The sequence below is a fragment of the Salarias fasciatus genome, chromosome 19 (genome assembly GCF_902148845.1).
Source record: "Salarias fasciatus chromosome 19, fSalaFa1.1, whole genome shotgun sequence".
In the NCBI taxonomy this organism is placed as follows: Eukaryota; Metazoa; Chordata; class Actinopteri; order Blenniiformes; family Blenniidae; genus Salarias; species Salarias fasciatus.
In genome coordinates, this window is record NC_043763.1 from 10,961,607 (window position 1) to 10,986,537 (window position 24,931).

General features: G+C 46.7%; 1 protein-coding gene across 7 annotated transcripts; it reads right to left on the bottom strand.

Annotated features, from left to right (window-relative positions):
• Positions 1-708: 708 nt before the first annotated feature.
• On the bottom strand, positions 709-20,369 carry mideasb (mitotic deacetylase associated SANT domain protein b). Of its 7 annotated transcripts, none has more exons than XM_030116704.1 (13): positions 20,302-20,369; positions 16,132-17,963; positions 14,494-14,766; positions 13,695-14,034; positions 13,531-13,597; positions 10,914-11,056; positions 10,650-10,753; positions 8,234-8,309; positions 7,534-7,622; positions 6,973-7,116; positions 6,086-6,205; positions 4,652-4,851; positions 709-3,657 (listed from the first exon to the last, which is right to left on the bottom strand). In XM_030116704.1, the coding sequence occupies exons 2-13, from the start codon at positions 17,680-17,682 to the stop codon at positions 3,420-3,422; spliced, it is 3,345 nt and encodes a 1,114-aa protein (XP_029972564.1). In that variant the 5' UTR covers positions 17,683-17,963; positions 20,302-20,369; the 3' UTR covers positions 709-3,419. The 7 variants fall into 7 exon arrangements, with proteins under 7 accessions (XP_029972564.1, XP_029972561.1, XP_029972563.1 ...); XM_030116701.1 differs by having other exon boundaries at positions 4,652-4,854; positions 6,086-6,208; XM_030116703.1 differs by having other exon boundaries at positions 14,494-14,769.
• Between the last annotated feature and the right edge of the window lie 4,562 nt (positions 20,370-24,931).

The following is a 24,931-nucleotide window of genomic DNA, read 5'->3' on the forward strand; positions in this document are numbered from 1 at the left end:
AGTCTCCCTCCTGATTACACAAGCCCATGAAAACTGGGTCAAGCACGTGGTACTAATGAGATATTTATAGACACTTCTGATGGCAAATTTAAAAAGTGTTTTTCATGGATGCCAATAAGGGAGGTGAATAATCAGATGGGTTTCCTTTTATTTATAAGAAAAGGTAAAACTAATGAACCTGTGTGCAGTTTGCATGTTCCCCATGTGTCTTTGACCTGTCAGTCCTGTGAGTTTATGTTCGTGTGTGTGTGTGAACTGCCGATGCAGATCAAACCGCAGTTCCAGGTCTTCTCTTCAATGTTGAAAATGTTTTTCTACGACCACTGTATGTGAGAAACTTGTGTTCCGGTTCCGTTGTGGCTCTGAGCCTGCCAGACCTCTTCCTCTCGGGGTTTCGGTTTTGAAATGTCTTTAGATGGTGATGGAAGCTGCTCTCACACCGAGTGCTATGGTGGCGAGAGGAGGTCGTCGGTCATCCAGAAAAGTTGGAACAACTGGAGGAATTAGTAAAAGTGTCTCAGATTTTCTTCCAGTCCAAAAATGGATCCTTAATTGAATCTAAGTGAACAGAGGATGGATTCAACAGTTTTTAAATCAACTCTTCAGGGCCGTCAGGGGATCCTTAAGCCCCGGGAAGCTTTTAATCTGTTCAGAAAGGCTTCAGCGTTTCAGCACGGGAATGAAAACGGAGCCACTCGACAACCTGCAGGATATTTTAAAACTTTAATATACAGTGCATCGTAAATCATTACTAAAAACACGGGTGGTAAAAATCAAATCAAAACAAATAAGTTACACTGTAGTAAAAAGCACTTTGAGATTCCTTTCTGTTTTTTGTCATTAGTGTGAACCCCATATGAAAATAGCATAGAAAGTATGCAAACATAGAATTCCATTCATATTTATATATATATATATATTTTCTAATCTTTAGCTAAATAAACCATTTGTCCCCTTAAAATTCCCTTAACCAACCGGATGAAAGTAGGAAAGTTTACAGCTGTGTGTTTGCGGCCCCCCTCTTTCATCCAGACTGTGAAAACCCTTTAGCGTGCGCCCCCGCCCCACAGCGGCCTCCAGACGAGCCCCGACACACAGGAAATATAAATTAATACACCAAACATGTGAACAGTCTGCAAACCTTTGTTTTCTTTTTTTCTCTCCTACATTAACTGGCATACAGTTAAACATTTGACCTCAAAGCACTCATTCACCCACACACACACGCACACTCTCACTCACACACAGTCTGTGCATAGACCCAGGCTCAGCTCGGGGAGTAACTGGTAACTGGAGCCCTCCAGATCCCCCACCGTGGTTTGTCCTTTAAAGGAAAGCAACCCCCCGCCCTCTTTAACCCATTTGTTGCTGGCTCCGGGCTGAGAGGCTTCAAAATCGCCATACGTAGTGATATGCGAATTCATTCGGCGCCTCTTATCAGCCGCGGGGTAAACAGGGGAAATAAAAAGGCGACCATAGATACACACAGCAGGGTCAGACGGACCGAAACATCCAGCCGAGTTTGCCCTTGAGCAGCCTCATTTTTTTTTTTTTTTTTTTTTAAATAATCGACATAAACATTTTGAAAATGCATCCTTGTAATGAATATATTCATGTAGATGTGGAATGTGCCACTAGTTTGCACATTTCCTTGGCCGTGCCCTTCAGCGGCCGCTGACCCCACACAAGAGGGGCTCCCGGCGGGGCGCCGAGGTGTCACAACAGCCCTGCTCCTGCACAGCGGGACACCCCGCCTTCCTCTTTCTCCCCCGACAGATCAGCTCTCGCTACAAACAGGATTTCGGCGCAAGAATGCAGAAGCTCGACGTGAAAACTTGCAAAATTTGAAGACTTTTTTTTTTTAAAGCCCGGCCACAAGCTATACGTGTAAACAGTCGAAGAGTTAAAATGGAAAACGGCAGAATTATTAAGCATAAAACTTATGAGAATCAAGAAGGAAACGAAGGCTTGTGGTCATGACGGTCACATGTTGCCAGTAATGTATCTTCAGTCATCAGAATCTAAAACCCTTCAAAATCTTAGAAATTTTGAGTTTGCACAAATTTAGTATATTACTTAAAAAAAAAAAAAAAAAAAAAAACCCAATCAGCAGCAGTCTGTGGAAGGCATGAGGAGCAAAATGCTGAGGTAGAGAGAATTGATCTGATTTTACTAAACAAAATCTTATTCGCATTTAAAATATGTCTGTGGAACCGCGTCCTGACAAAAAGTCAATAATTTACTGGCAAAAAGTGACAGAAGAAGAGTGAAACAGTCAAATGTGGATATCTAAAGAGCAGGTTTGATGTGCAGTGAAAAAGAAACAAACAAAAAAAAAAAAAAACCACCTCTGCACGCTTGTCCTGAAACACAGCTCTGGGTCGATCTGTCCCGTCTGCCGCCTTGCCTGCTCTGTTTTGTGTATCTATAGAGACCTGTGGCTTCAACAGTCTGAGTCAGTCCCTCCTGTTAGTGACAAGGGGGGGGGGGGGGGGAGACAGAGTGGGGAGGAGGGGGGAGGGGGCTTGTTCTATTGCACATACATTTCTGCCTTTTTCTTCATTTCTGGCTTCCCAAAAGAAACATCTCACAGTTATAAACAGGCAGCAATAGCATTTCTTTTGTTTAAATAGAAAAAAAAAAAGAAAAAAGAAAAAGCGATGGACAAAACAGGAAAGCACTCAATTAAATTGCAGCCAAAACTCGAATATAATAATAATATTAATAATAATAACCATAGACGGGAATATTCACAAAAACAACAACAATAACCATGTATAGCTACACAGGCAGGAAAAGTGATGTTCACCTGTATATATGTTCATAGAAAAAACAACAACAGTGTAAAATTGATTGTCATTTTGAGATAAAAAGCATCAAAACATCCAAGGCATCAACAGTGGGGGGCAGACTGGGGGCCGGGGGGGGGCTATAAAACTTGACGAGGGCTGAAGGCGGGAAGGGGTTCACAGAACGAAAGCCCGAAGAAACAGTCATGCGTCTGAAAGAGCGTTTGGCAGCTTCGAGTGCAGGAGAGCGGCGGAACAGGTGATCCGTAGATCCCATCCTCCGGGGTGGGTGGGGGGGGGGGTCGTCTGTGGAAACGAAGCAGGGCGAGACTCAAAGTGCAGAGGAAGGCCTCGGCTGGGGGGGCAGGAGGCGTGGCGTCGCCCGGAGGAGCGGCATGGCTTTGATTTGACCGAGCCCTGTGACCAAGAGAGGTAAACTCTTGAGAAGCTTTTCAAGCTAGAGTTAAAGGGGAGTTTGTTTGTTTGTTTTTTTTTTAGAAAGCGCGCGCTTGTCGGGTCCACGCGTTCACAGTTAAAACGCCGACGACAGGAGTCCTTCTGAGGTCGCCTTGATCCACAAAACATGCAGGAAGCTGAGGTGAGGGTTCGGTCTCCGCCCCCCCCCCCCCCTCACTGCCAGTCGTCGTCGTCGTCGTCGTCGCCGTCCGTGGAGTCGTCGTTGGTGCTGTCGCCGCCCATCTGCCGCGTGCCGTTCTGCTGCCGCGCCGCCAGGATGGCGGCCGCCTCGGCGGCGGCCTTGGCCGCGGCGTGCTCCTCGGCCTCCTTCTGCCGCAGCGCCGCCGCCTTCTTCTCCTGCTCGGCGTGGCTCTTCATGTGGGCGCTGCGGCTCTTCACCTTGTAGAAAATCCTGCGGCGGGAGAAGGAGGGAGAGGTCAGAGCAGCTCTCGGCCTCGACGGCGCTTCATTCAAAGCGGGACCGAAGCCAGGCTTCACCATCATCTGCTTCAAAGCAGGCGACACGTGCAGAGAGGCAAAGCTCCCAGCGGCGCTGCCACGCTTGGAACGCTCCCCGAAACTCCAAGTGGGTCAAGCACCATCTGGGATGGAGTGGGAAGAGGAGCGATGGCCGAGCTGGTCCAGGACGGAAATGTTCGAAAGCAGAGAGCAGCATCGGCTCATAATCAGGGAATTTACTGAGATTCTTAAAGTTAGCTGGATGTTTTCAACCCTTGAGCTGTCTCACATACTGTGCTGTGGTTATTTGGTCTTTTTTTTTTTTTTTTTTTAATTTCAGCTCTGGCCTAAAAACCAAACCACATTTCCCTTTCGTGCACCATCGCTTCCTGTTTCATGAACTCCTCAGGTGATCAAGAGATGCAGAAATCTTGTCGGACACTGATATCTGGGTGTGTTTTCTCCACACACGTCACATAAAGATGGATCAGACGCTACAGTAATGACTGTCAGGTCACACCGATCGCCCAGCAGGTGGTCGGCTGGCCGTAGCCACTGAGTGCTGCTGGGTAATGTGCGACCGGGCCACTCCGAGCAGGTTCAGCGTGTGAAGAGCGAGCGGCGCTCTCGCCGCAGAGCAGCGTTGACGGGAGGTGTGAGGTGTTGTGCCTGCTCTGTGTTTCGGTTGCTAGGGACACGGCTGGCAACAACAGGCCCGGTGCTGCCAGAGGACGGGCTGTTATTTAATCAAAGCAAGACACCGCCGTTTGATTCCTTCGGGCAGAAATCACAGGAGTCTTGCCTCTATTTATTGACAGATAATCCGAGTGAGCAGCGGCGGCAGGATTCCCTGCAGCATGTGTTATAAGTAGACGGACCGCCGCCAGATTCCCAGGGGTAAACAAAAGCCGATATCTACGACCGAAAGGACGTTTCTGACCACTGACCTGCCGCACTTCTTGCAGGGGAACTCGCCCTCCTGCCCGGCGGAGGCTTTGGCGCCCGTGGAGGGGGTGGTCCGGCGCGCGTTGCCGTCGAAGCGCGGCTTGGAGCTGGGCGGAGGCGGGTGGGGAGGGTGGATGACCCGCGGCAACGGAGGCTCCCTGCCCAGGTCCTCCTGGCTCTTCATGATCAGGACGGAGCCGGGCTGCTGGTGGGAAGAGACAGGCGGCGGTCAAAACAACGCTCCAAACATCTCTGAACACAGTCGCTGGGAGCTAAGAGGAGGCGGAAGATGCTGCATGAGCAGCTTTCATGTTTAGAAAGAAACTTATTCTCCGTTCTGTGTCCGCTGCGTCATTATTTATCAAGAGAAGACAACCGAGTTACACAATATCAGGACAGGAGGCTCAGGAAAAGGCGTTTCCCTGAAGCTCCAGCAGGGGGCAGCAGAACCAACACAGACACACACACACCTCAAATCTGCAGAGTTCAAAAGGACAAAGTGTCAAGAGTGATGAGGCCAAATGACGTTTCTAAGCCGGGATCACGAGGACGCTGGTTGCAACACATTGTGCATTTAAGTATAAAATATACTGATCTCTAGTCTCCACAGTGAAACCTTCCTCTGTCTGCCACAAGAGCATTCAGAATAATACAAGAGCGTTATTTTACAAATACGTGTAAATCTACACTACAGAAGAGCTAGAATTTATGGGGCAAAAAAAAAAAAAAAAAAGTAACAGAACAGAGAGAAAGTGGGAAAACTGGTAAAACAAGCTGCGTAACCAGATTGATTTCCAAGATTTGAGAAAAAACAAACAATGACCTAAATTAGAAATTGTATTCTCTTGAAAATACAATTACGGCATGAACTTTGGAATTTTTTTTGACAACCACAGATAAAAATAGTTTTTAATCCATCTTGTGTGTCTCTGTGTATTTTTAAAATCTGATTTTCTCATCATTTTATCCAAATATAGAACAGTTAATGGATTTTAAGATCCATAGACTATTAAAAGCTCATGTTTGTGAAAGCCTTTTGATATGAAATTACAATTCGGCAAGTTTTCTCACAAGAAACTCAAAAAAAAAAAAAAAAAAACATACAACAAATCTTGCCTCTCTTTTTAAAGCAAAAGTTCTTCTGAAAAGAAATATCAAGATAAACATTCGGGGAAAAGGCTCCCCTTGACCCTAACATTTTATTTTGAAAACCACAAATATAACTTTAACACGCAAACAAGAATATTTGCAGAAAAGAATTAAAAAAGAAAAAAAAAAGTTATAACAAAAAACATCTACAATTATTGGACAACCAGAAGTTGGACAATCCTCTGAACTTTCCCTCATTAGGAAACTCCACATTGTGTCACAGCGGGTTAAACAGTGACTGGAGCCCTTAGCGGAGGAAGACGCGGACCTGACGTTCACACACTCACATTTTCGGAGGACTGCAGTGTTTGCGTCACGCCGCCGGGGCAGACGTCCGTCTTCCTGTCAGCTGAGCCTTCCCACTTCCGGCTGTCGTCCTCCCGCTGTGGCTCCAGGCGCTGCGAGCCCTGCCGGTCCAGCAACAACAACAACAACAACATCTGTGTCTGCTGCAGCCAGAGAGCAACGCACAGATTCTACACAGAGAATCTGAGTTTCATATGGGTTGTTTTGCGTGTGTGTTCATATGATGCATCCAAACTATAAATCCCCAACTGCTATTAAGAGTTTAAACATGCCTCACATTTCTTTTTACTTAAATACAATTGCTTTTGTTTTACTTCTATTTTAAAAAAATGAGTAGGATCTGAGTTTTCAAAGTCTGTTCACACAGCGATCTTTCACTTCAGCGACGGGCGTCTTTTTGCTCACTCTGGAGAAAACACCAGCGTGAAAACACTCATTACTTGCTGCCATACTGTGTATTTATGGAGCTTTTAATAGCACGGTTTACGAAAAACCTTCTTCATCCATGATATAGTGAAGGTAGAATACGTCATAACATGCAGGGTGGAGATTTTTCAGTGACTCGGGTTCAATGTTCAGTTTTTTAAATAGGGATTTAATGAGCTCCGTCGTTTCCAAACACACGTTTCACACACACACTAATAAAACGATTATACCATGCTCAAGCAGATAACCGCCAGTCATTTTGATATTTATATTAAATCATAATAACACTCAGACTGAAGATGATGCTGAAGACTGAACAGTTAAGAGCTTTAAGAAAATAATAATAGCTCATCTGTTTGGTTTTTTTCCCATGCTTTGCGTACAGGCTCTCTCTCCTCCCTTCACCCTGCAGTAGATGCATCCAACCCGACATGCGTCTGACCTTGTGGTCCGTCTCCTCCTCGGTGGTCCTGCTCTCCAGCGGCTCCGCCTCGCCGTAGACGAGCGCCCCGTTGCGGCCGACCTTCACGTGCTTCTTGTGCGTGTAGTAGAACTCCACGCACTGCGCCACCGTCTTGGTGGACACCTGCCAATCACAGGCGCCGCTCAATACCGACTACTGGTGCAACCCAAGAGCCAGCAATGATCACAACTGATGGTTAATCCAATAATCCCGTCACATCTTCTCCTTTTCTAGAAGTTTTCAGTGAAAGAGTTAAATAAATCTGAGGAGCCCTCATGCCAAATCCTCCGCGGTGATTCACCACAAATAAATCTGCCCTGCCGTGGAAAATCAATAACCGACAGTGATATGGCAAATAATCAAACAAAAGGAAAACAATGTTCCACAGTGACGGGGTTTCCCTTTTCCCCGCCCACTGAAAGGGAGGAAAAGATAATATCGTGTTCGCTGTGAAAGGTCTCACTCGGTGGCCCGGTCTCATTAGCACTGCAGTTGGGAGCTTTTCATTTCCTTCTCTTTTGTTCCACGGCAGCGACGTACCTGTTTCTGAACCATGAAGAAGTCCTTCTTGTAGGCGGCGATGCCTTTGTTGAACTGGCGTCGCTCAGCCGCCGTCCAGCTGTCTGATCCTGAAAGAGGAGAGAGAGAGAGAGAGAGAGAGATGGAGAAATGCTGAAAACTAATGAAGTGCAGCAAAAAAAACGAGTTTAGGAACGCTTCACAAGCACAAAAAAAACTGTTTGGTCTCACAACATTCTGGCAGGGGAGGAGAACCTGATAAATCCAATCCCACCCCCACCCCAAACACACACACATTCAAATCACTGGATAAACAATGGCTCTCCTGTCTTCTGCTTGGGATTAACCACATGCTGTAAGCCCCCTCCCCGTTCCCCCACCCACCCCCCCTCCCTCCCTCCCTCCTTCCTTCCCTCATCGCGTTGACCCTGACAATCCTCCACAGTCACCCACTAACCCACCAACAACACACTCTCGCTGCCGCAGCTGCCGCCGCTTCGAGGCCAGGCACGGAGCGCAGGAATCCAGCCCCGGTTTAACCGGGAAAGGTTTCATTTCGACAGCATCACGCCGATGCGTGAAGATGGAAACACCTCGAGAACCGACTAGACCCGACGGGAAAAGACATGCAAACTCCACAAAGAGAGGGCAACTGCCGTAACATCATCATCAAGCAGCATCTTATCACCATAAACAGCTGATTTGTTTGCCGTTGACGTACCTGAGTAGTGGTAGCTGGACAGATGGTTCGACTTGGGGAAAATGGGATTCCTCAGCATTAGCAGGGACAGAGCGGCCTGGGAGACGAGAACATTTAAATATCAGTGAAAAGCGAGCAGCTGCTGCACGGCAGCGGCGGCTAGCGCTCTTTATGCAGCCTGAAACCGATGCCAAGCAAGTCCACTCCTGCCCCGTGACACCATCCGACCGCGCTTCATAAACCTGCGAACTGTACACAAAGTGAAAACAGAGCTTTACACGTCACCAGGGAGGGGAATCGAGCCTCCATTTTTTCATTTTTTTCCTGCACGTACCAGGGAGCAGAGAGCTTTGCATGGTCATTATGCTCTTCGGACGGTTTGTGAAACAGGAATTAACTTTGTGGCTCTTTGAGAAGAAACCGTCTGACTGCACATGAATGCTGGGAGACGGCAGGTCGAGCCAGACTGCTGCAGAGAGTGGGCACTCTGACAGCCCACCCCCCTCCACACACACACACACACACACACACACACACACACACACCACTCGATCCCCTCGTAGTTTCCTAGACAACGTTGGACTAGTGCTGGTCACCAGGGCCGGTAATCTCCACCAGTGGAACCATAAAGCTCTCTGCAAGTCAGCTCGTGCTGGTGCATCTTCACTAATGGAAGTATTGATTTAAGATTTCGTGTACGATCCGTTCACTCTGCAAATGCAAGGAGAGTCCCTGACTGTCCTCTTTATGCAAAGGTAAAACAAACAAACACAACAAGAGGTGGCAGACGGTGGTAGGAGTAGCGGCAACTGAAGCTATAGACTAGATACTAGGTGATGATATCAGTACAAATGATTGTGGTGGGAGGAGCAGTAACAGCAGTATCAAGAGTAGTAGCAGTTTTATTATTAGTACTAATAGCAGCAATAGGAGCCGTTTGTCGAACAATCTTGCTACTCAGGATTTTCTCATAAAATCAATATATTCAGTAAATAGAGCTGCATCCTCTGTTCTTGGTATACTGATTATATCAGTGGAAAAGAGAAACCAGTAAATACATCTGATTTGCTGGTATCTTAAGAATTTCCCAGACCCTGAATCAAAAGAAAATGAGGTTTTCTATATAACAGACAACATAAATAAGGACATAAAAGAATTCTGTTCACTGCAGCTAACCAGTGGAAAACTGATTTATTGTTCAGATCAAACTTATTGTTCTTATATTTTCTACTTCTGCTTTATGCTCATTTTATTACATGAAATTCTTAACTGACTTTTGCCTTTGATTTTAATGAGCTGTATTGTTCCTCCAGTGTTTTATTTCCAAGGTATTGTAAACCATGGTGAATCGCCTCATGCTTGAATGTATGAAAATGAACTTTGCCTTGCCTGGAGACGCTGCCTCTCAACAAGTCCAAAACCTAAGACAGGTGCAGTCAGTGTCTCGTTATTCCAGTTTACTAGATCAGTTTGATTTGCTTGATAAATCAGCTTGAGAGTTGTATGTTTAATGCATCAATCCATCACATCTATAGATGTCTGTGCTGTAAAAAATAAGCGGTGATGTTTTCTGGGATCTCCCAGGTCTCACTGGTCCAGTGAGAGAAAGCAGCTGATGATACATCTCTGCATCTAGAAGTTGTTCGAGCCCGGCAGTCGTGGACATCATGTGCAACCGTCTGCGGCTCGGCGCGGCCCCGCCAGCCCGCCTCTGGCTAAACCAGGCAACAGTTCTCTACTATCTCAGTCATCTCAGGCCGCCGCAGAAATTCAGTCGAGCAAAGTGAAATTCCACAGATCAGTCACTTCCGCTGAGTGATCAGTGAGAGCGCTCACAGCCTACATCTGAATGCACGCACGCGCGCACCCAGGCTATTGGGAGATATCGGGTTCAGGCAGGAAGTGGGAGAATGCATGTACATGCACTGCATCTCCACATTTACTCTGCACTGCACCTTTTAAAGGCAGCAGGTGCATGAACAAGAATCCACAGTTTCACTTTTTTTTTTTGAAGTGAGGAAAGGTTTGGCTGCATGTTTTGAAAAGAATTCCATGAATAATTTGCAGAGGCTGACAGTGCATGTGCAAACATGTCAAATATGTAAACTGGATGTGCAACCATAGAACCTTTTAATACCGATGCAGAGATGCACAAATCCCAAAATTTTCTACAAACTGCATCTTCATTTAGCTTGAGGAAATCAAGCCTCATCACGAGATGGAGACATCACATATTCTGATGAAACCACAGAGGACTGAGCACCGAAGTTAACCATCAGGAGGAAAACAGGTTGGTGGTACATGTGTGGGTTAAGAAGAAGAAAAAAACCTGGCATGAGTCCGAGCAACGCAGAAAACAAGGCTCCCAGTCATTTTTCTATTATTCATGGAAGTGGCTGCACAGCCAGTCAATACGGCTTGTTCTTTTCGCACTCACCATGATGTCCCCTTTGCACTCGAACAGACAGTGATGGGCTAACTCCTGGTTGGTGCCTCCTCCACACAAAACACTGGAGCAGGCCAGGTGCATGAGGTCCTCCACTGAAAGAACAGTGAGCCAGAGAGGAGGGGAATGAATAGTTATACCTGCATACAGGGAAGGACAGTTTTCTGTTGAGTTTACTGGAGAAATGGAGGTGATCATTTAGCTCCACACTAAAAACCAGCTCAAGAGATGCTGAATTAGATTGATTTTTCCAACCTTTTTGCTGGAAGTCGGGCTTTTCGTCCAGCTCGTCGAGCGGCGCCCAGACCAGGTCGGCGCTGTGACGATCCGACTCAACAGCCGCCCGCTGCCTCAGCTCTGGCACCTCCGCCTGATACCGTGACCCAATATTTATCCGTCTGGGAACAGAACATCGGCATGAGTAACAGGGCTGGAAACGCTTCAATTTGGATTAAATCCATTGTTAATTCATCCTTGGGTGTTTCAGCAAAAACAAAACAAAGGTCTTCATTCAATCTTTAATATTTCAGACACTTGCATTGTCAGCATTTAGATTGATTTCAAACTGACGCGCGCGTGTTATTTCTGAGGTCATATTTTTGTATATGCTTGCTTCTCTTTCTGCCATGTTCTTTAAATAGGTACATAGAAACTGTTGCAGCACTGAGACTCTGAGCAGGCAGCTCTTGTAACGTTGAAGCATGCTGCAAAAAAAATGCAATGATTTTCATTCTGTTGTGGAAAAAGTGAGAACCGAGCCAAAAAGAACGCACAACGCAAAACAATGTGCCTCTCCCAAATTTAACATATCAAACACCAGATGTTTCAGTGTGAAAACTCTGGAAATACAATCAAAGATCCTGCATTTCCCCTTGTGTGTTTTCTCCCGGCTTTCCCCAGAGAAGACAGGCTGCATGGAGTTTTCCTGTGACGGATCGTATTGGGTTTTGCAGAACGCCAAACCCATCTCAGAGCGTGATTTCTAGGAAGCCTCAATAACTCGTCTCTGAATAGCTCGCAGAGAGGCTGGCATCAGCGAGGAGGCAGCTTGCACAATGCACGCTCATAAACTGCCCCTCAATGCCGGTGCAATAAAAAAAAAAAAAAAAAAAAAAAGGTTTTATAAGGGAAACATTTCAGCTGTAATTGGCTTTGTTTCTGCTGTAGCCGAGCAGGATGTCATATTTCAGAGGTTCTTATCTGCTTTGAGGTGGTTAGAAAAATGGTTAAGCATGTTTTTCAACTTTTTTCTGCAGCTGCTCTTCTATAAACTGTTTTTTTCTTTATCATGGTGACGCATGACAACCATTGTTATCGATATTAATCGGCCTGATAGCAGAAAAAACAGGTCTGATTTGTGCCAATAACTGAGTTTTATATAAACAAAACTGGACAAAACTGCTTTGAATTGGCTTCATTTCTGAACGATCTCTTATTCAAAGAGCTTTGTGTTCTTGTTCTGAGTTCAACAGAGACAACATCATTCAATAGTCGCTTCTCTGTAAAGCCTTGTTTTTTTGTTCTCACACCACACATTTTCAGATTTTTCGGTCATTCTAGGAAAGGTCAATCCCATTTTCTTTATTTATCGAGCGATCACAGCAGGTGGGAGTCTGAACCATTCTCAGCCCAACTGCGCTTCATTAATTACTGTTAACTCTTTCTAGAAACAGCTCATGAGGTACTGTCCCTCTGTTTAGAGGCAAAAGAAAAGAGAAAGCAACAAGCAACCAAAACGTTCTAAATGACATGTGATCAGTACTTCCAGCTAACTGCGACAACAAATGAAGCAATCGCATTTCTAAATCAAGAAGGAAATAAACAAACACACAGAGGCTGCAATGCTCCAATTCTACTTTCTTTTTGTGCTTTGGATTGCAGAGCGCAGAAACGCTGACTTTAGTCCCTCATCTTGCGTTGCAGTGGGGACTGCTGTGCAAGGGGGGTAATTCCCCTCAAGAAAGTCCCGTGTCCGAGCAGTATCGAGTTACTACAAATGCAAAGCAAACATTTCCTGCAGCCGGTGGCACATACTAAAGGTGTTCTTTCACGGGGGGGAAGCAGCCGCAGGCAACACGGTGCAGCATCAAATGTGTCACAAATGCAACGGCAGAAATGTCTCGTTCCAGGTTTTCTTCAGCAGCAGAGTGACGCAGCACAGCGGTGAGACGCAGGGCTGCAGGTGAACGGCTGCATACCTTCAACTCCCCCAGCAAGGTATCGGATCACAGATTATTGACGGACTTCTTTTTTTTAAAAACAATGGCGGACTGGCTGCTCTGCAAACAGATACACCGGACGCTCCCGTGTTCGCTACAGTACTGTCCCTGCCTTCGCCGTCACCATGGCGATCAGGCTCGTCTCTAACCCAAATCAAACACGTTGCAACTTGAAAAGCAACAAGAACCACGTTTTGGAAGTGATTTCAACGTATCTTTTTTCCCCTCTTCATAATCCAACATCTGCACAACGCATCGAAGTTACTGAATAACCTCAACCGCTCTTTTTGAACGGAAAGACAGGAATCACTACAGAAGACGCTGACAGTTTTCATCTGTATGGTTTTAGGTTGACAGTTACTATGGATTTGTTATTACAGGATGTGTTTTACAGAAAGGCTGAACGCTGGCGTGGATGACAGGGCCAGAGATTCCAGCGGTAACCGTGGCGAGGCGAAGGTCCGCGCGGAACCACGGGTTTAGAGTTTGGAGGAGTCCGACTGAAACCACTACTAAGATTTTCAGTAATCGGTTGCAGGACATGAACTCCAGCTTTGACAGTGTGTGCCAATGAGAGCGCCTCTAATTTCTCCTGACATTAACCGAAACCTAACATTTCAATGAAGAGAGAGGATGAGGGGGGAAACACTCACGGCTCAATGCTGACTGGAGTGGCCTCGCTCATAGCAGACAGAACTGGCGGCGTGATATCGCAGCTGTCTGAAAGGGCAAAGACACAGGAAATACTTGATGGTAATGACTGATCTCCTATATTGCATTATTTATGCAAATTACAGAGATTGCGTTTTTCACTTACTGGAGCGCAACAAGCTGCGTGTGGCCGACTTCGGCGTCGCCGGGGGAGGCAGGCCCGGGCCGCTGGCCGCGGACGACGACAGGAAAGTGGCGAAGTAAAGGCCCGAGCCCTCGCGGACGGGGCTGAGGATGGGCGGGGGCGTGTAGGGGGGTATCGTGAGCGGGTTGTCCGCCAGGCGCACCGGGGAGCGCAGGTGGCTTTGGTAGGACGTGATGCTGGAGTAGACGGGCGGGGCGATGAACAAACCGGGCTTCGGCGGCGGGATGAAGAGGGGTTCGGGCCGGGGACGCCGTTTGGACTTTTTGCCGTCTTCATCTTTGTCGCCCTCTGTGGCGTCAGCCTAGACAGAGAAGTTCTTTGTTAGAGGCACATTTAGAGGCTTATATACAGCAAGTTCATATCCGAGCTGTTTCTTTATGCAGAGGAATCCAGCAGAAAGGATAAGGGACCCCAGCCCTCCACCGTATGGCACATAATGTACAGTATAGCTAAGCTGAACCCTGCTAATCTGCCTGATCTGGGACAGGGCGAGCAGTTCACCAAATCCAGCCCCCAAATAAATGAGGGAAAGGGAGAAAGCTGCAGGGCTGAAGTGGGGGCAGGGAAGACATGGAGCGCGGCGGGGGGAAGGGAGAGGATATTAATGGGGCGATGTGGTGGAACTTCAAGGATTTATGGTTGGAATTAAACATACAGGGGGAAAAAAAAAAAAAAAAAAACAGGCCAAGCATCCCTGACACTTGTGGTGATTGAGGTCTAGAAATGAAAATGAAAACCAGAGGACCAACATTGTGCCCACCTGCTCCGAGCTCTCTGACAGCGAGTTCCTGAGCGAGCGTCTGCGGGTGACGATGACCGACGGCTTGTGGTCCGAGCGACCGAGGTCCAGGGGGTTCGAGGGCCTGGGGGGCCAGGACGACGCCAGAGACGCGGGGTCCCTGCTGGGGGACGACGGCTCCTGCCTCCGGACCGGAACCGACACGGGGATGACGAGCGGGACGAGGTTGTCGTCTCGAGGCCGCTTGGCGTTCATGCCCTCCGATTCGGTGGGACTCCACGGCCGGTGCGGCTCCTGCTGCGGAGTGAACATCGAAAGTAGCAGTCATGTAAAAATATCAAATCAATATTCAAACAAGGTGTGGACAAACACACTGATACCATTAAACACCGAGTTTACTCACCATAAATGGAAGAATATCACAAAGTAAATGAACTGCAGTAAAAAAAAAAAATTAACAACTCAAGACAACAGATGTCTTGGCACAGTCAGCAGGCCGGGTTTTTAAAACCTCCGCACCTTTGGTTCATTACTGCTCGCTGTGGCGCGTAAGTGACAGGCCGTACATGGGAACTGTCCCCAAAAGCCTTCTTTACATATTCTGAGCGGAGAACCCATGACGAGTGGACAACGGCAGGCGCTGCGATCAACTGTGAAGCGGCTTCAAAGCCGTCTAAAACACCACATCAGAGGCCGGTGGAAGGCAGATCCGTGCCGCCGCCGCTGCATCTTGGTGTTCAGAGAGGCATGCAGCTGTGTGGCTTTGCTGGATCTGTGCTCATTATTGCTGGTGGAAAACTCCAGTCCTGACACCAGAGTGGTGGAGAGCTTTTCTGCTGAGCACGGCACCCCCCAGCCCCCGCCCTATAGAGGGCTGCGCTGGGGAGGGGGGCGCAGGGGGCGGGCCGACGACCGGAGGGAGTTTCTCTCCGGTTCCCCTTGAGGGAAAATCAGCTCACAGCTGTGCTGAACTACTGACTCAGTGCTGTTTGGCAACAAGAACTTGTTGCACAATGAAGAAATTCAAATAAACACAGATAGGAGTGTGGCTTCACGTGGGTATAAACACCATAACCCACACACCTCTGACATTTAAAGCATCTTGTAAGAAAAAGCTCAAGCTCTCAATCAAGAAAACATTCAATACGCTTCATCTAAAGTCTTGTTTTAGCTACAGACTGTCCCCACAAAGCAGAGTTGCGTTGTTCAATTCTGTGGCGAATACTTTGTTGGGCGCCGATTACACTCAGCATCTCTTCCAGCAGCATGTTAATCACAAACAACACAAATTCTGGCACAGTTTTCCTGGCAGTAACACTGAGCTGCTTGCTCCAGTTCCCGCTCCTGCTCTGGGAGTTGAAGTCCCAGTGCAATTATGCCCGGGGATAATACTAAAGAAACTGATTTCGAGCTCTCGCTGATATATTTGCAATTAAGGCTTCCGGTTTGTAGCAATGATTTTAGATTTAAATTCCAGTGCAATCACTGGGATTCAGAGCAGTTCTCGTTTCTGAGGTTCTTATGCTTGATAGAAAACAGCTGAGAACAGAAAATGAAAAAAGGGACAATGGAAAATTCACAACAAGAAAAAGGAAAGTGGGGAAAAACATTAAAGGGTGAGCTGCATGTTTATAGAGTCTTCTAAATAAAACCACTAACCTTAACAACATGTGACGGCAGCGACTCCCTCTCCGAAGCCTTCTGGGCGAGAGTCTCCAGGTTGACCTCCTGAGACACCCTGCGTTTCCTGCGGGTGCTCTGGATGACGCCCGTAGGGGCGGCCTGAATGTCACGGGCGCCGTTTTGGGAGCCCTGTGGACCGGCGGCCAGCTGCTCCGAAGCGGCAGGAAGGAAGGGGTTGTCGGAAGGCGCCCCGCCTTCCTTGGAGAGCCGCCGAGATCTACGAAGACTCGCTTGGGACTGAAGCTGCGACTGAGGCTGCGACTGGGACAGGGCGTCGGGCTGCAGGGGCGGGTGGAGCGGGTCAGACGGCTGCTGGGGCTCTGGGGTGATGTCCTGGATGATGGGCTCCTGGATCGTCGGGGGAGCCGGAGCAGAGGACTCCTGGGAGTGCACCACGACGGGCTGCGGGTGAGGATGTGCATTTTGTGCACCGGGGTAATAGTCAAGCACATGAGGGTTTTGTTGTTGCAACTGCTGATGTTGCATTTGCTGTTGAATTTGGAGCTGCTGCTGCTGTTGTTGCTGCTGCTGTATCTTTTGTTGCTGCTGCTCGTGCTGTATCTGCTGCTGCTGTAGCTGCTGCTGCACATGCTGTTGGTGCTGAATGATCTGTTGCTGTTGCATTTGTTGTTGATGGTGGTGGTGGTGCTGCTGCTGCTGCTGCTGCTGCTGAATTTGTTGCTGAATGATGTGGTGTTGCTGGCGCTGGATTTGTTCTTGCCTCTGCAGCTGCTGTACCTGATGCGCAGGCTTGGGGTTCGCCGTCGAGTAGTTCGGAGGGTTTGGCAACGTCGTCCTGTTCCCCTGAAAAGACTGATAGTAAGCCGGCAGGTGCTGCTTGGGCTGGCCAAAAGCCAACTGAAAGGGCTGCAAGACTGAACTCCCTCCTGGGTGTGAGGAGCTCTGCGACTGGGTGTTCAACACTCCGGGTTTCAAGGTGTCCGGAAAGCCTTGCGGCTGCTGCTGCTCCCACTCCAGGCTGCGGGGCTTCGCCGGATCCCTGTACGCTTCCACTCCAGGCTTCTCTCCACCTCTGTTAGTCGGCTGCTGATGCGGCTGCAAGCCAGTAGACTCATGCATGGCCTTCACAAATGCATTCTGGGTCCTTGAGTCTGAGACATTAACGCCACCAATGTAATTTGCAAAGTTCTGCCCCCAGTTGGGCATGGGATTCCACGAGGCGGCCCTCTGCTGCTGGGACAGCGACGGCTGCGGCTGGCTCGACTCCTGGTGAGCCCACTTCATCGGGACAGTCTGCTGATAGTGACCTCTGCTTTGGTCGCCCTTATCTGGGCTGAAGATGACAGAGTTGAGGTACATGTGGGTACCCTCTGGATTAGACGTAACAGTACTGGCGGCCTCACTCTGCCCGGGGTCGGAGGAAGTGCCGCTTGTGACGTAGTAGGCGCCCTCCGGGTGCTGAGCGGTCTCCTTCATAGCTACACTTTGATCGGTGAAAAAGGTGATTCGTTTCCCTGTTCTTTTGGCGCTGGGTTTCTGCTGGGCTGGTACGCTCATGACGGGCATGAATAAGCCGAGGCAGGTGGTTATTTCAGTCCACTAACGCACTATTACTCCACTGGAGGTGTCTTTATGTTCATAAAGTAAACAAATGTTCAGAACACCCCTCTAATGGATTTCCGTAGTGCGACAGAGCTGAGAACTACAGTAAGATCGGGGGTGATGAGGAGTTGAGTCATTCAAGATAATCTTCTCCTCTGAAGTTCTCAGTGACCCGCTCCGAGGTCACCAGCAGGGAGCTGAACAGATCAGAAGTCAAGGTGCGTTTCCCATTCATTGGTGACACCCTGTACAGAGAAAAAGAGAGAGGTCAAGCCTTGAGCTATCAGCCTAAAGGGGTCCCAACAGAGGAGGGGGGGGGGGGGGGCTCATTAGCATCCTGCCTCAGCTAAGTAAAAACTCGCTGTTTGCTTTTTCAACAATAGGCCTCCAATGAAAGGTATCGAGTGGGTGAATAGAGCAGGGGAGGGGTGGACCTATTCGCTAAGCTCACATGACACAGGGATGATGACCTGTAGGAAGGCTAACACACACACACACACGACCAGACCTGCATGTGCTGCTGGGAACATAAAAGATAAACAAATCAATAGTTCCAAAAAAAATATCATGACTTCATATTATCGTATTGTGCGACTGTACTTCTACCATAAAACCCAGTATGTCTGACCTGTGGACGACCTCTCTCTTTAAACCCTAAGTGACTGAACGGACACAAACCTAAACGTGACAGAAAACACTCTTTTACGACTGTGTGACTCATTAAAAGTAGGGAAAAAAAGAGTGAATCTGTGCCCTTTGACCCACTGCTGCCATCTTCAAAAAGGAAGAACAACTGAAAGTGGACAAACATGAGTCATAATAAAAGAATCTGAACGACAGGGAAATAAGTGAGAGCAGAAAAACGTTCGGATCGCCTCACCCACTTGGGTAGCTTATAGTGGATCTTGGCAATTGTCATGGCAACCCATTATGGTTATCAAAAATATTATCCGATGGTCAGGTTTCATAACAGATTTTGACACAATGCAGCCTGCCAAACTTCAAGATGCACGCAGATCCTGAATGTTTCTGTTAAAAATTCAATCCATGCTCCATCTGTGAGACTCTCCATAATCACAGGACATAAACGAAAGGCTCATGTTGCACAAGAGAATCTGACAAGACGACTGCATAAATTAATACAAGAACCTCTACAGCATGGACCTGGCTTAGGCGGTCTCCGAGAACTTAGGAAGTAACTGACAATTGTCACCCTTTACTCTGGTGGCCTGGTAAGACACACACTTCCTAAAATAGCCAGCTGCAGCTGTTCAGATCCTGCACTGGCTCCAGGGCACCGCTGACAGAGGAAAGTGAATGGCTGCTATGTGGCGAGCAAACACTGTGTGTGCCAGTGTGTGTACATAAGCAATGCCATGTGATGCTGCACATGCTGTAAAACGGGGGTGGGAAAGGTGCGGGAGCGGCGCTCGGTCCTGCAGAGCGGCCATGCCTGAGATTACATGAGCATTTAGAGCTCCATCAGAGGTGAGGGATCACCATGACGCATCACAAGTGCAACCTTACACAAGCCCGGGGTTTAGCCCAATAAACAAACTAACACGTTAAATTGGCTTAAAATAAATGTCAAGCACCATTAGCCGCTCTAATCCACCCCCCTCGCCTGATTTAAATCACCCCGCGTGGCTTCGCTCGTACAGCGGCCTGCATCCGTGCTCGTGCACAGATAGAGAATAAATGTGAGCGGAGTCAACATGCTCTCCTGCACGACAGGACTCTCTCTCTCTCTCTCTCTCTCTCTCTCTCTCTTCCTGGACCCCCTCCCTCCCTCCACATCACTTTCTAAGGCCAGCCAGCAAGCTCAGCGCTATTTACGAGAAGCCCTTTGTTGCAACAAACGGATTATCCAGTCACTAATTCCGTGTCCCGCTGCAACCAGGCGAGCCGACAATGCAGAGCCCGCACAACTCCAGCGCGTAAACAAACGCAACTGATCGATGCAACTTGTCAGGAGCCGAACACGTCGCGCCTCTTTTTTCCGTGCCGATCCGCGCACGCTTGACGCGTGAAAAAAAAACAAAAAAAAAAACACGATCGACAAGAGCAGGGCGCGCGCCCACGTCGGGGGTATAAACAAAACTTTGCCACAATAACATGCAGTGTCGAGCATAAACAACAACGCCACAGTCCCAGCCAGCGCGGCTCGATCGGGCTCCAGTCTGCCCGGATACTTACTGTGTTTGTCATGAAAGCTGCCAGTGGCGGCGGCTCGGCCCGCAGGAGCAGGAGCGCACACCCGCAGCTCTGTGCGCGGACAGCAGCGACGGCAGGCCCCGCACAATAACAGCGACCCGCGAGGATGACTGCATACATCCCCAAGGTTGACTCATGCTACGCTGCTGACCTCACTCGCTGGTACTTTTTCTCTAAAGCCCCCCCTCCGTCCCCCCCTCCCTCCCTCCTTGCTTACAAAGTCAAGAGGAAAAAGGGGTCGACGTCGCTGCGTAAACAGAGCACTTCCCGGCAGGAAACTGCGCGCTAATCTGCAGAAACGCGAGCGCAATGGCTGCGCTGTCTGTTGCACATTATTGCACTGCGATTGCACAAAAAAAAAAAACTCACGCTGGCAATGCGGCCTTCTGCTGTAATATCCAGTCTGTCCGTGTCTCTGCTTGTCTTGTGATTGCCCCCCCTCATCCTCCTCCCTCCAACCCCCGCCACCAGCCCGCTGGCCACACCCACTTCCATGCCCATATAAGGCCTTCCTCTGACATGCAAGGCGCTGTAATTTACGGAGCAAGATCCCTCTCAGTCCATGCGGGAAATTCCTGCACACAGGGGAGGACGCACCCGACACACTTTCCCTTCACCACATCCACGCTCTCCTTTCTCCCGTTTTCAAAGTCAGGAGTGTGTGTTCGAAATTCAGATTTGCATATGAGACAGCAAAGGAGCCTATTCCTGTAAGCAGCAGAGAGGCCTTCACAGGGCGTGGAATAAACAAACACCACTGTTTATGTTTAAGAGCTGGGTTATCTTTTCAAGATTTCTGTAGTTTTTTTTACATAAAATAAATGAGGAAAATGTAAATATGAGAAAAAAAAATTTTTCAGATTAAATATTTCATATATTTGCTACAACACAAATGCAAATTATTACTGATTTCAAAATAAGTGATTGTAAAAGCTCTAAAATACATTACACTCTGTAAAATATACTTAAGTAGAAGTTAGATTGCAAAATAGAAAAATATGTGTCATCTATATCACAGATTGATTTTGTAGCTCTACAAAGCACAAATATTAGAACAGGTGTGTCAAACTCATTTTAGTTTGAGGGGCCAACATACAACCCATCTTATTCTCGACAAATTTCGACACAGTAAAATGATCCCATCTCTGACCATGCCAAATATGCTCGCAGACATTGCACTTTATACAACAATTGGAAAATTGTGGCATAAACGTCCTTTCTTAATAAAGTTTTTTTTCCAGTAATAAACAAGCATTTGTGACCCCCCCCCCCCCCAATTTTTCACACTGTTTTTAAATGAGTCTCAAGTGGCTTTACACTTCTTACAAAAGCAGTAAGACAGATTTATTATTCACCTGTATCTACCACTGCTGTACTGATGCGCTAAACTGAATACACAAATTGATGGACACTCCACAGGATCCATAAATCACTGTCTGACAACATAAAGTAAAACACACTGCAGCATAAAATATTATTGATAAGGTTAGATCAACAGTCATTTTCCTTTTGCAAAAACAGAGATAATGAGATAACACCTGTACTCATAAGATTTTGTGAATCAATAAAGACTGATCTGTGAAACAATACAAAATGTACGTCAAGTTACACCCTGGATCTCACTGTAGATGTTCTATCAGTGCACAAATCTTTTTTGCAGTTAATATTTTAATTCTCATATTTCTTATAATGAATATTAGCAGAAGGATCCTTACAAGACCAAACGCCTGTGTGGACACTGGATGATTCCAAGTCCACCAACTGTATAGTGAGAGATGCTGCAGACGCTGCAGTCTCAGAACTGGACATTACAGAGCATGCGAGTCTCTCTCCCCGCCTCTCTCCTGCTGTGGCCCTTAAAATAAAGTGCAAAGCCTGAAAACATTCACAGATGCAGCTGACAAGCGGTTGAGTCAGACATGACATGCCTACCTCTGATGACACTGTCGCTGCACTCTGGTCTCAGTCTCAGTGTGTTTAACAGATTGATCTCTTTTTATCCTGCAAATACATCAATAATTTTAATGATGACATCAGTAAAATTAGAATTTGTGTTATTTGTTGTTTTAGTGTGGAAATTACATTTTCAAGCAAAAAAATATCACCTTGAAAACTGTATTAAGTTGCACAGATCACTTTTTATTTCTTACTAATAATCAGTCAGTATTGATCTGAATGGATCACTATTGGTTATGTGAATGACATAATACTTGTACCGAGGGTTTTCTTCTGCTACTGCAGACTGTTCATGGTAGTGGGGTGGTAGAGCCAATCCTAGGTGGAATCTAAGGTGGGCAGACCCCTGGACAGGTCCCCAGTCCATCACAGGGCAAACAACCAGAACACTGACACCTAGATGCAATTACAGGTCCTCAATTAACCTCAACTGCATGTTTATGAACTGTGGGAGGAAATCCAGGCAAACTCCACACAGTAAGGCCCAGCCAGTCTTTGAACCAAGGCTTTCTTTGCTATAAGGCAAAGAGTGCAAACCACTGTGCTGTTGTAGACCTCCATCTTCAGAATTCCAGGTTGTGTGAGGCAGTTTTCTGCATACCTTAGCTGCAGCAAGTTATTTGTCTAATACATGTTGCGTAATTTCCAACCAGCCAGTCTGACCTTTCACCTCTGACACCAAGAAGTGTTTTTCACCCTAATCACGAGATGCTTTCCTTTTAGGACCTTAGAGACGTTCGTGCATGAAAATCCCAGCACATCAGGATTTTTATTTACTCAGATCATCTCCAACCATGCTACATTCATAGTCACTTGAATCACATTTGCATCCAATTTTCATGCTGGCTTCATCTTGACCAGTCCGCAAGCCTACATGCACTGAGTCGCGTCCATGTGACTGGCTGATTATCATGAAATAAGAGTAACTACTGAAGCATCCAGCGAGTGTACATGTCGGGTAAAAACTGAATATCCACTATCTGATTTACATGCAAACATCCGGTGTTCTAGAGGTTTTCATTCATCCTGCATGCAAGAAGCCAGAAACATAACTCAAACTCCGGCTGAATGCAGCACGCTGTGGATGATCATGCGGTTTTTGACGGTTCATCAGTGAGTGAGAGTGTGTTTTTTGGGGTCATGAGGAGGGAAGGTGGCTTCAGGTCATCCGCCACCGCTTCTAGTGCAAAAAAAAAAAAGCAAGCAATAATTAACATCCTTACTCTACTTACATTAAACTCCATTTTCGTTCCCTCGCAGCAGCTGAAGTTGTCGCGGTGTCAGCGTCACTGCAGAAATACCTCCAACTTTTCTTTTTTTTTTTCTTCACATTCCTCCACAAAGCGTCACTTCCCGGGTGAGACAGCCACTAATCGATGCTGCTGCAGCGGGACCCGCCTACAGATAGCTTTGATTGGGATCGGGCGGCGCTGTAATTTCAGTTAAATTAATGACTGAGCACGTTCGGTAAATATCTCCAACCGACGTCCAATGTCTCTGATGAAATGTGGAGTGATCATCTGCAGTTCCTGACTGGAACGTGGCCGCCGTAACGGCTCGACTACACGCGCTAAAGCTCAAGATGTTAATCTGCCGCTACACCAACACATCGGGCGACTGAATTATAGTCAAATACTGCGGTCATAAAATGCAATAGCGGTTAAATGGACAATTTTGTTACAAAAGGCATGCAAAAATACTGTTTACCCTCTATTCAAAAGCAAAGAGAAAAAAATACCGCTCAAAAAAGCTCTGGGAGGGCGAAATGGGACATAAACAGAAACGGAAGTTGGCAGGAGAGAATCCTCTTGATATCATCAGAGATGACTCAGTCAACAGACGAGATTCATAACAATAACATCGCATCTTATCTTGAGAATTCATAGCAAGTGCTAATAGCGAAATAAACACTTGTATTATTTTGGTGTAACCCTTCAAATGGTTCAGTGGTTTAGTTTTTTTCGTCGTACTTGTATGATGACAATAAACGCATTCTTTTCAAAAGAAATATTATTCATATATAGATAGAAGAAATTCAAATAGTTTTCATAGACTAAACAACAGGAAACACACATCAGATGACATGAGGACTTCTGTGAGTATTGAGCTGCCATATACTCTCTGATATAAATGCTTCCAAAGGGGCAAAATGATCAGAGCAGTGTTTAGTTATGTACCATCTGCAACCTGATACTCCAATTTTTTGACACACTGCGCATTTAATAACCAAATTTTACAGTCTCACTTGTGAAACAAATGGATATAAACTGAAGGCAAAGTTCTGCTGAACAGTAAATAAACTCCTGTCTCCTTTCATGTCAACAATTGTGTTACTGAAACCAGATAGAGGAATATTCCTCGGTCAGAGGCATTATACTGAGGGTGTCACCTTAAAACGAGCACGTCCACAAATGCATGGAAAAAAGTAGTAAAATACATCATCATGTTTGTTACTTTATTATGCCCTCAATTTGCCTCTGACATAATCAGCACACCATCTGCAAATCAAGGCACGAGGTTAACGCAGTGCGACATCTGCTGGGGAGGATTTGTAATTACATCTGATGACAGGGTTTGTTAGCACACTCAGTCAACCTGATGGAAATGAAGGGTCAATCCAATAAAAGTCTGCTGCAAGAACAAATGGTCCACAAAACAGAGTGAATTCTGAGAATCTGCTCCATTTGAAGACAATGAATAAAATTATATATGCTCAATCAATCACAAAACAAACTTATTTACACACCATTCTCCAAGAGGCTTATTAATAGGTTATTTAACAGCAATCAGCAATACAGCATGGAAATCATGAGACAGCCTGTTGAGGCTCATCACTATGTAAAATGCTCTGCATCCACCCGTTTCTACTGACACATTCATTTATTGATTTTGCAAAAGATTATCAAAAAGAAAGAAACTTTTTGTTTGTCAATTTTTAAAATTGAAGATATTGCAAAAAAGTAGCGAACTATATATTGCAATTGGATATCATAATTTTTATATACAGCATTTCTTTGTTCAAAATAAAGCATGAAACTCGAGA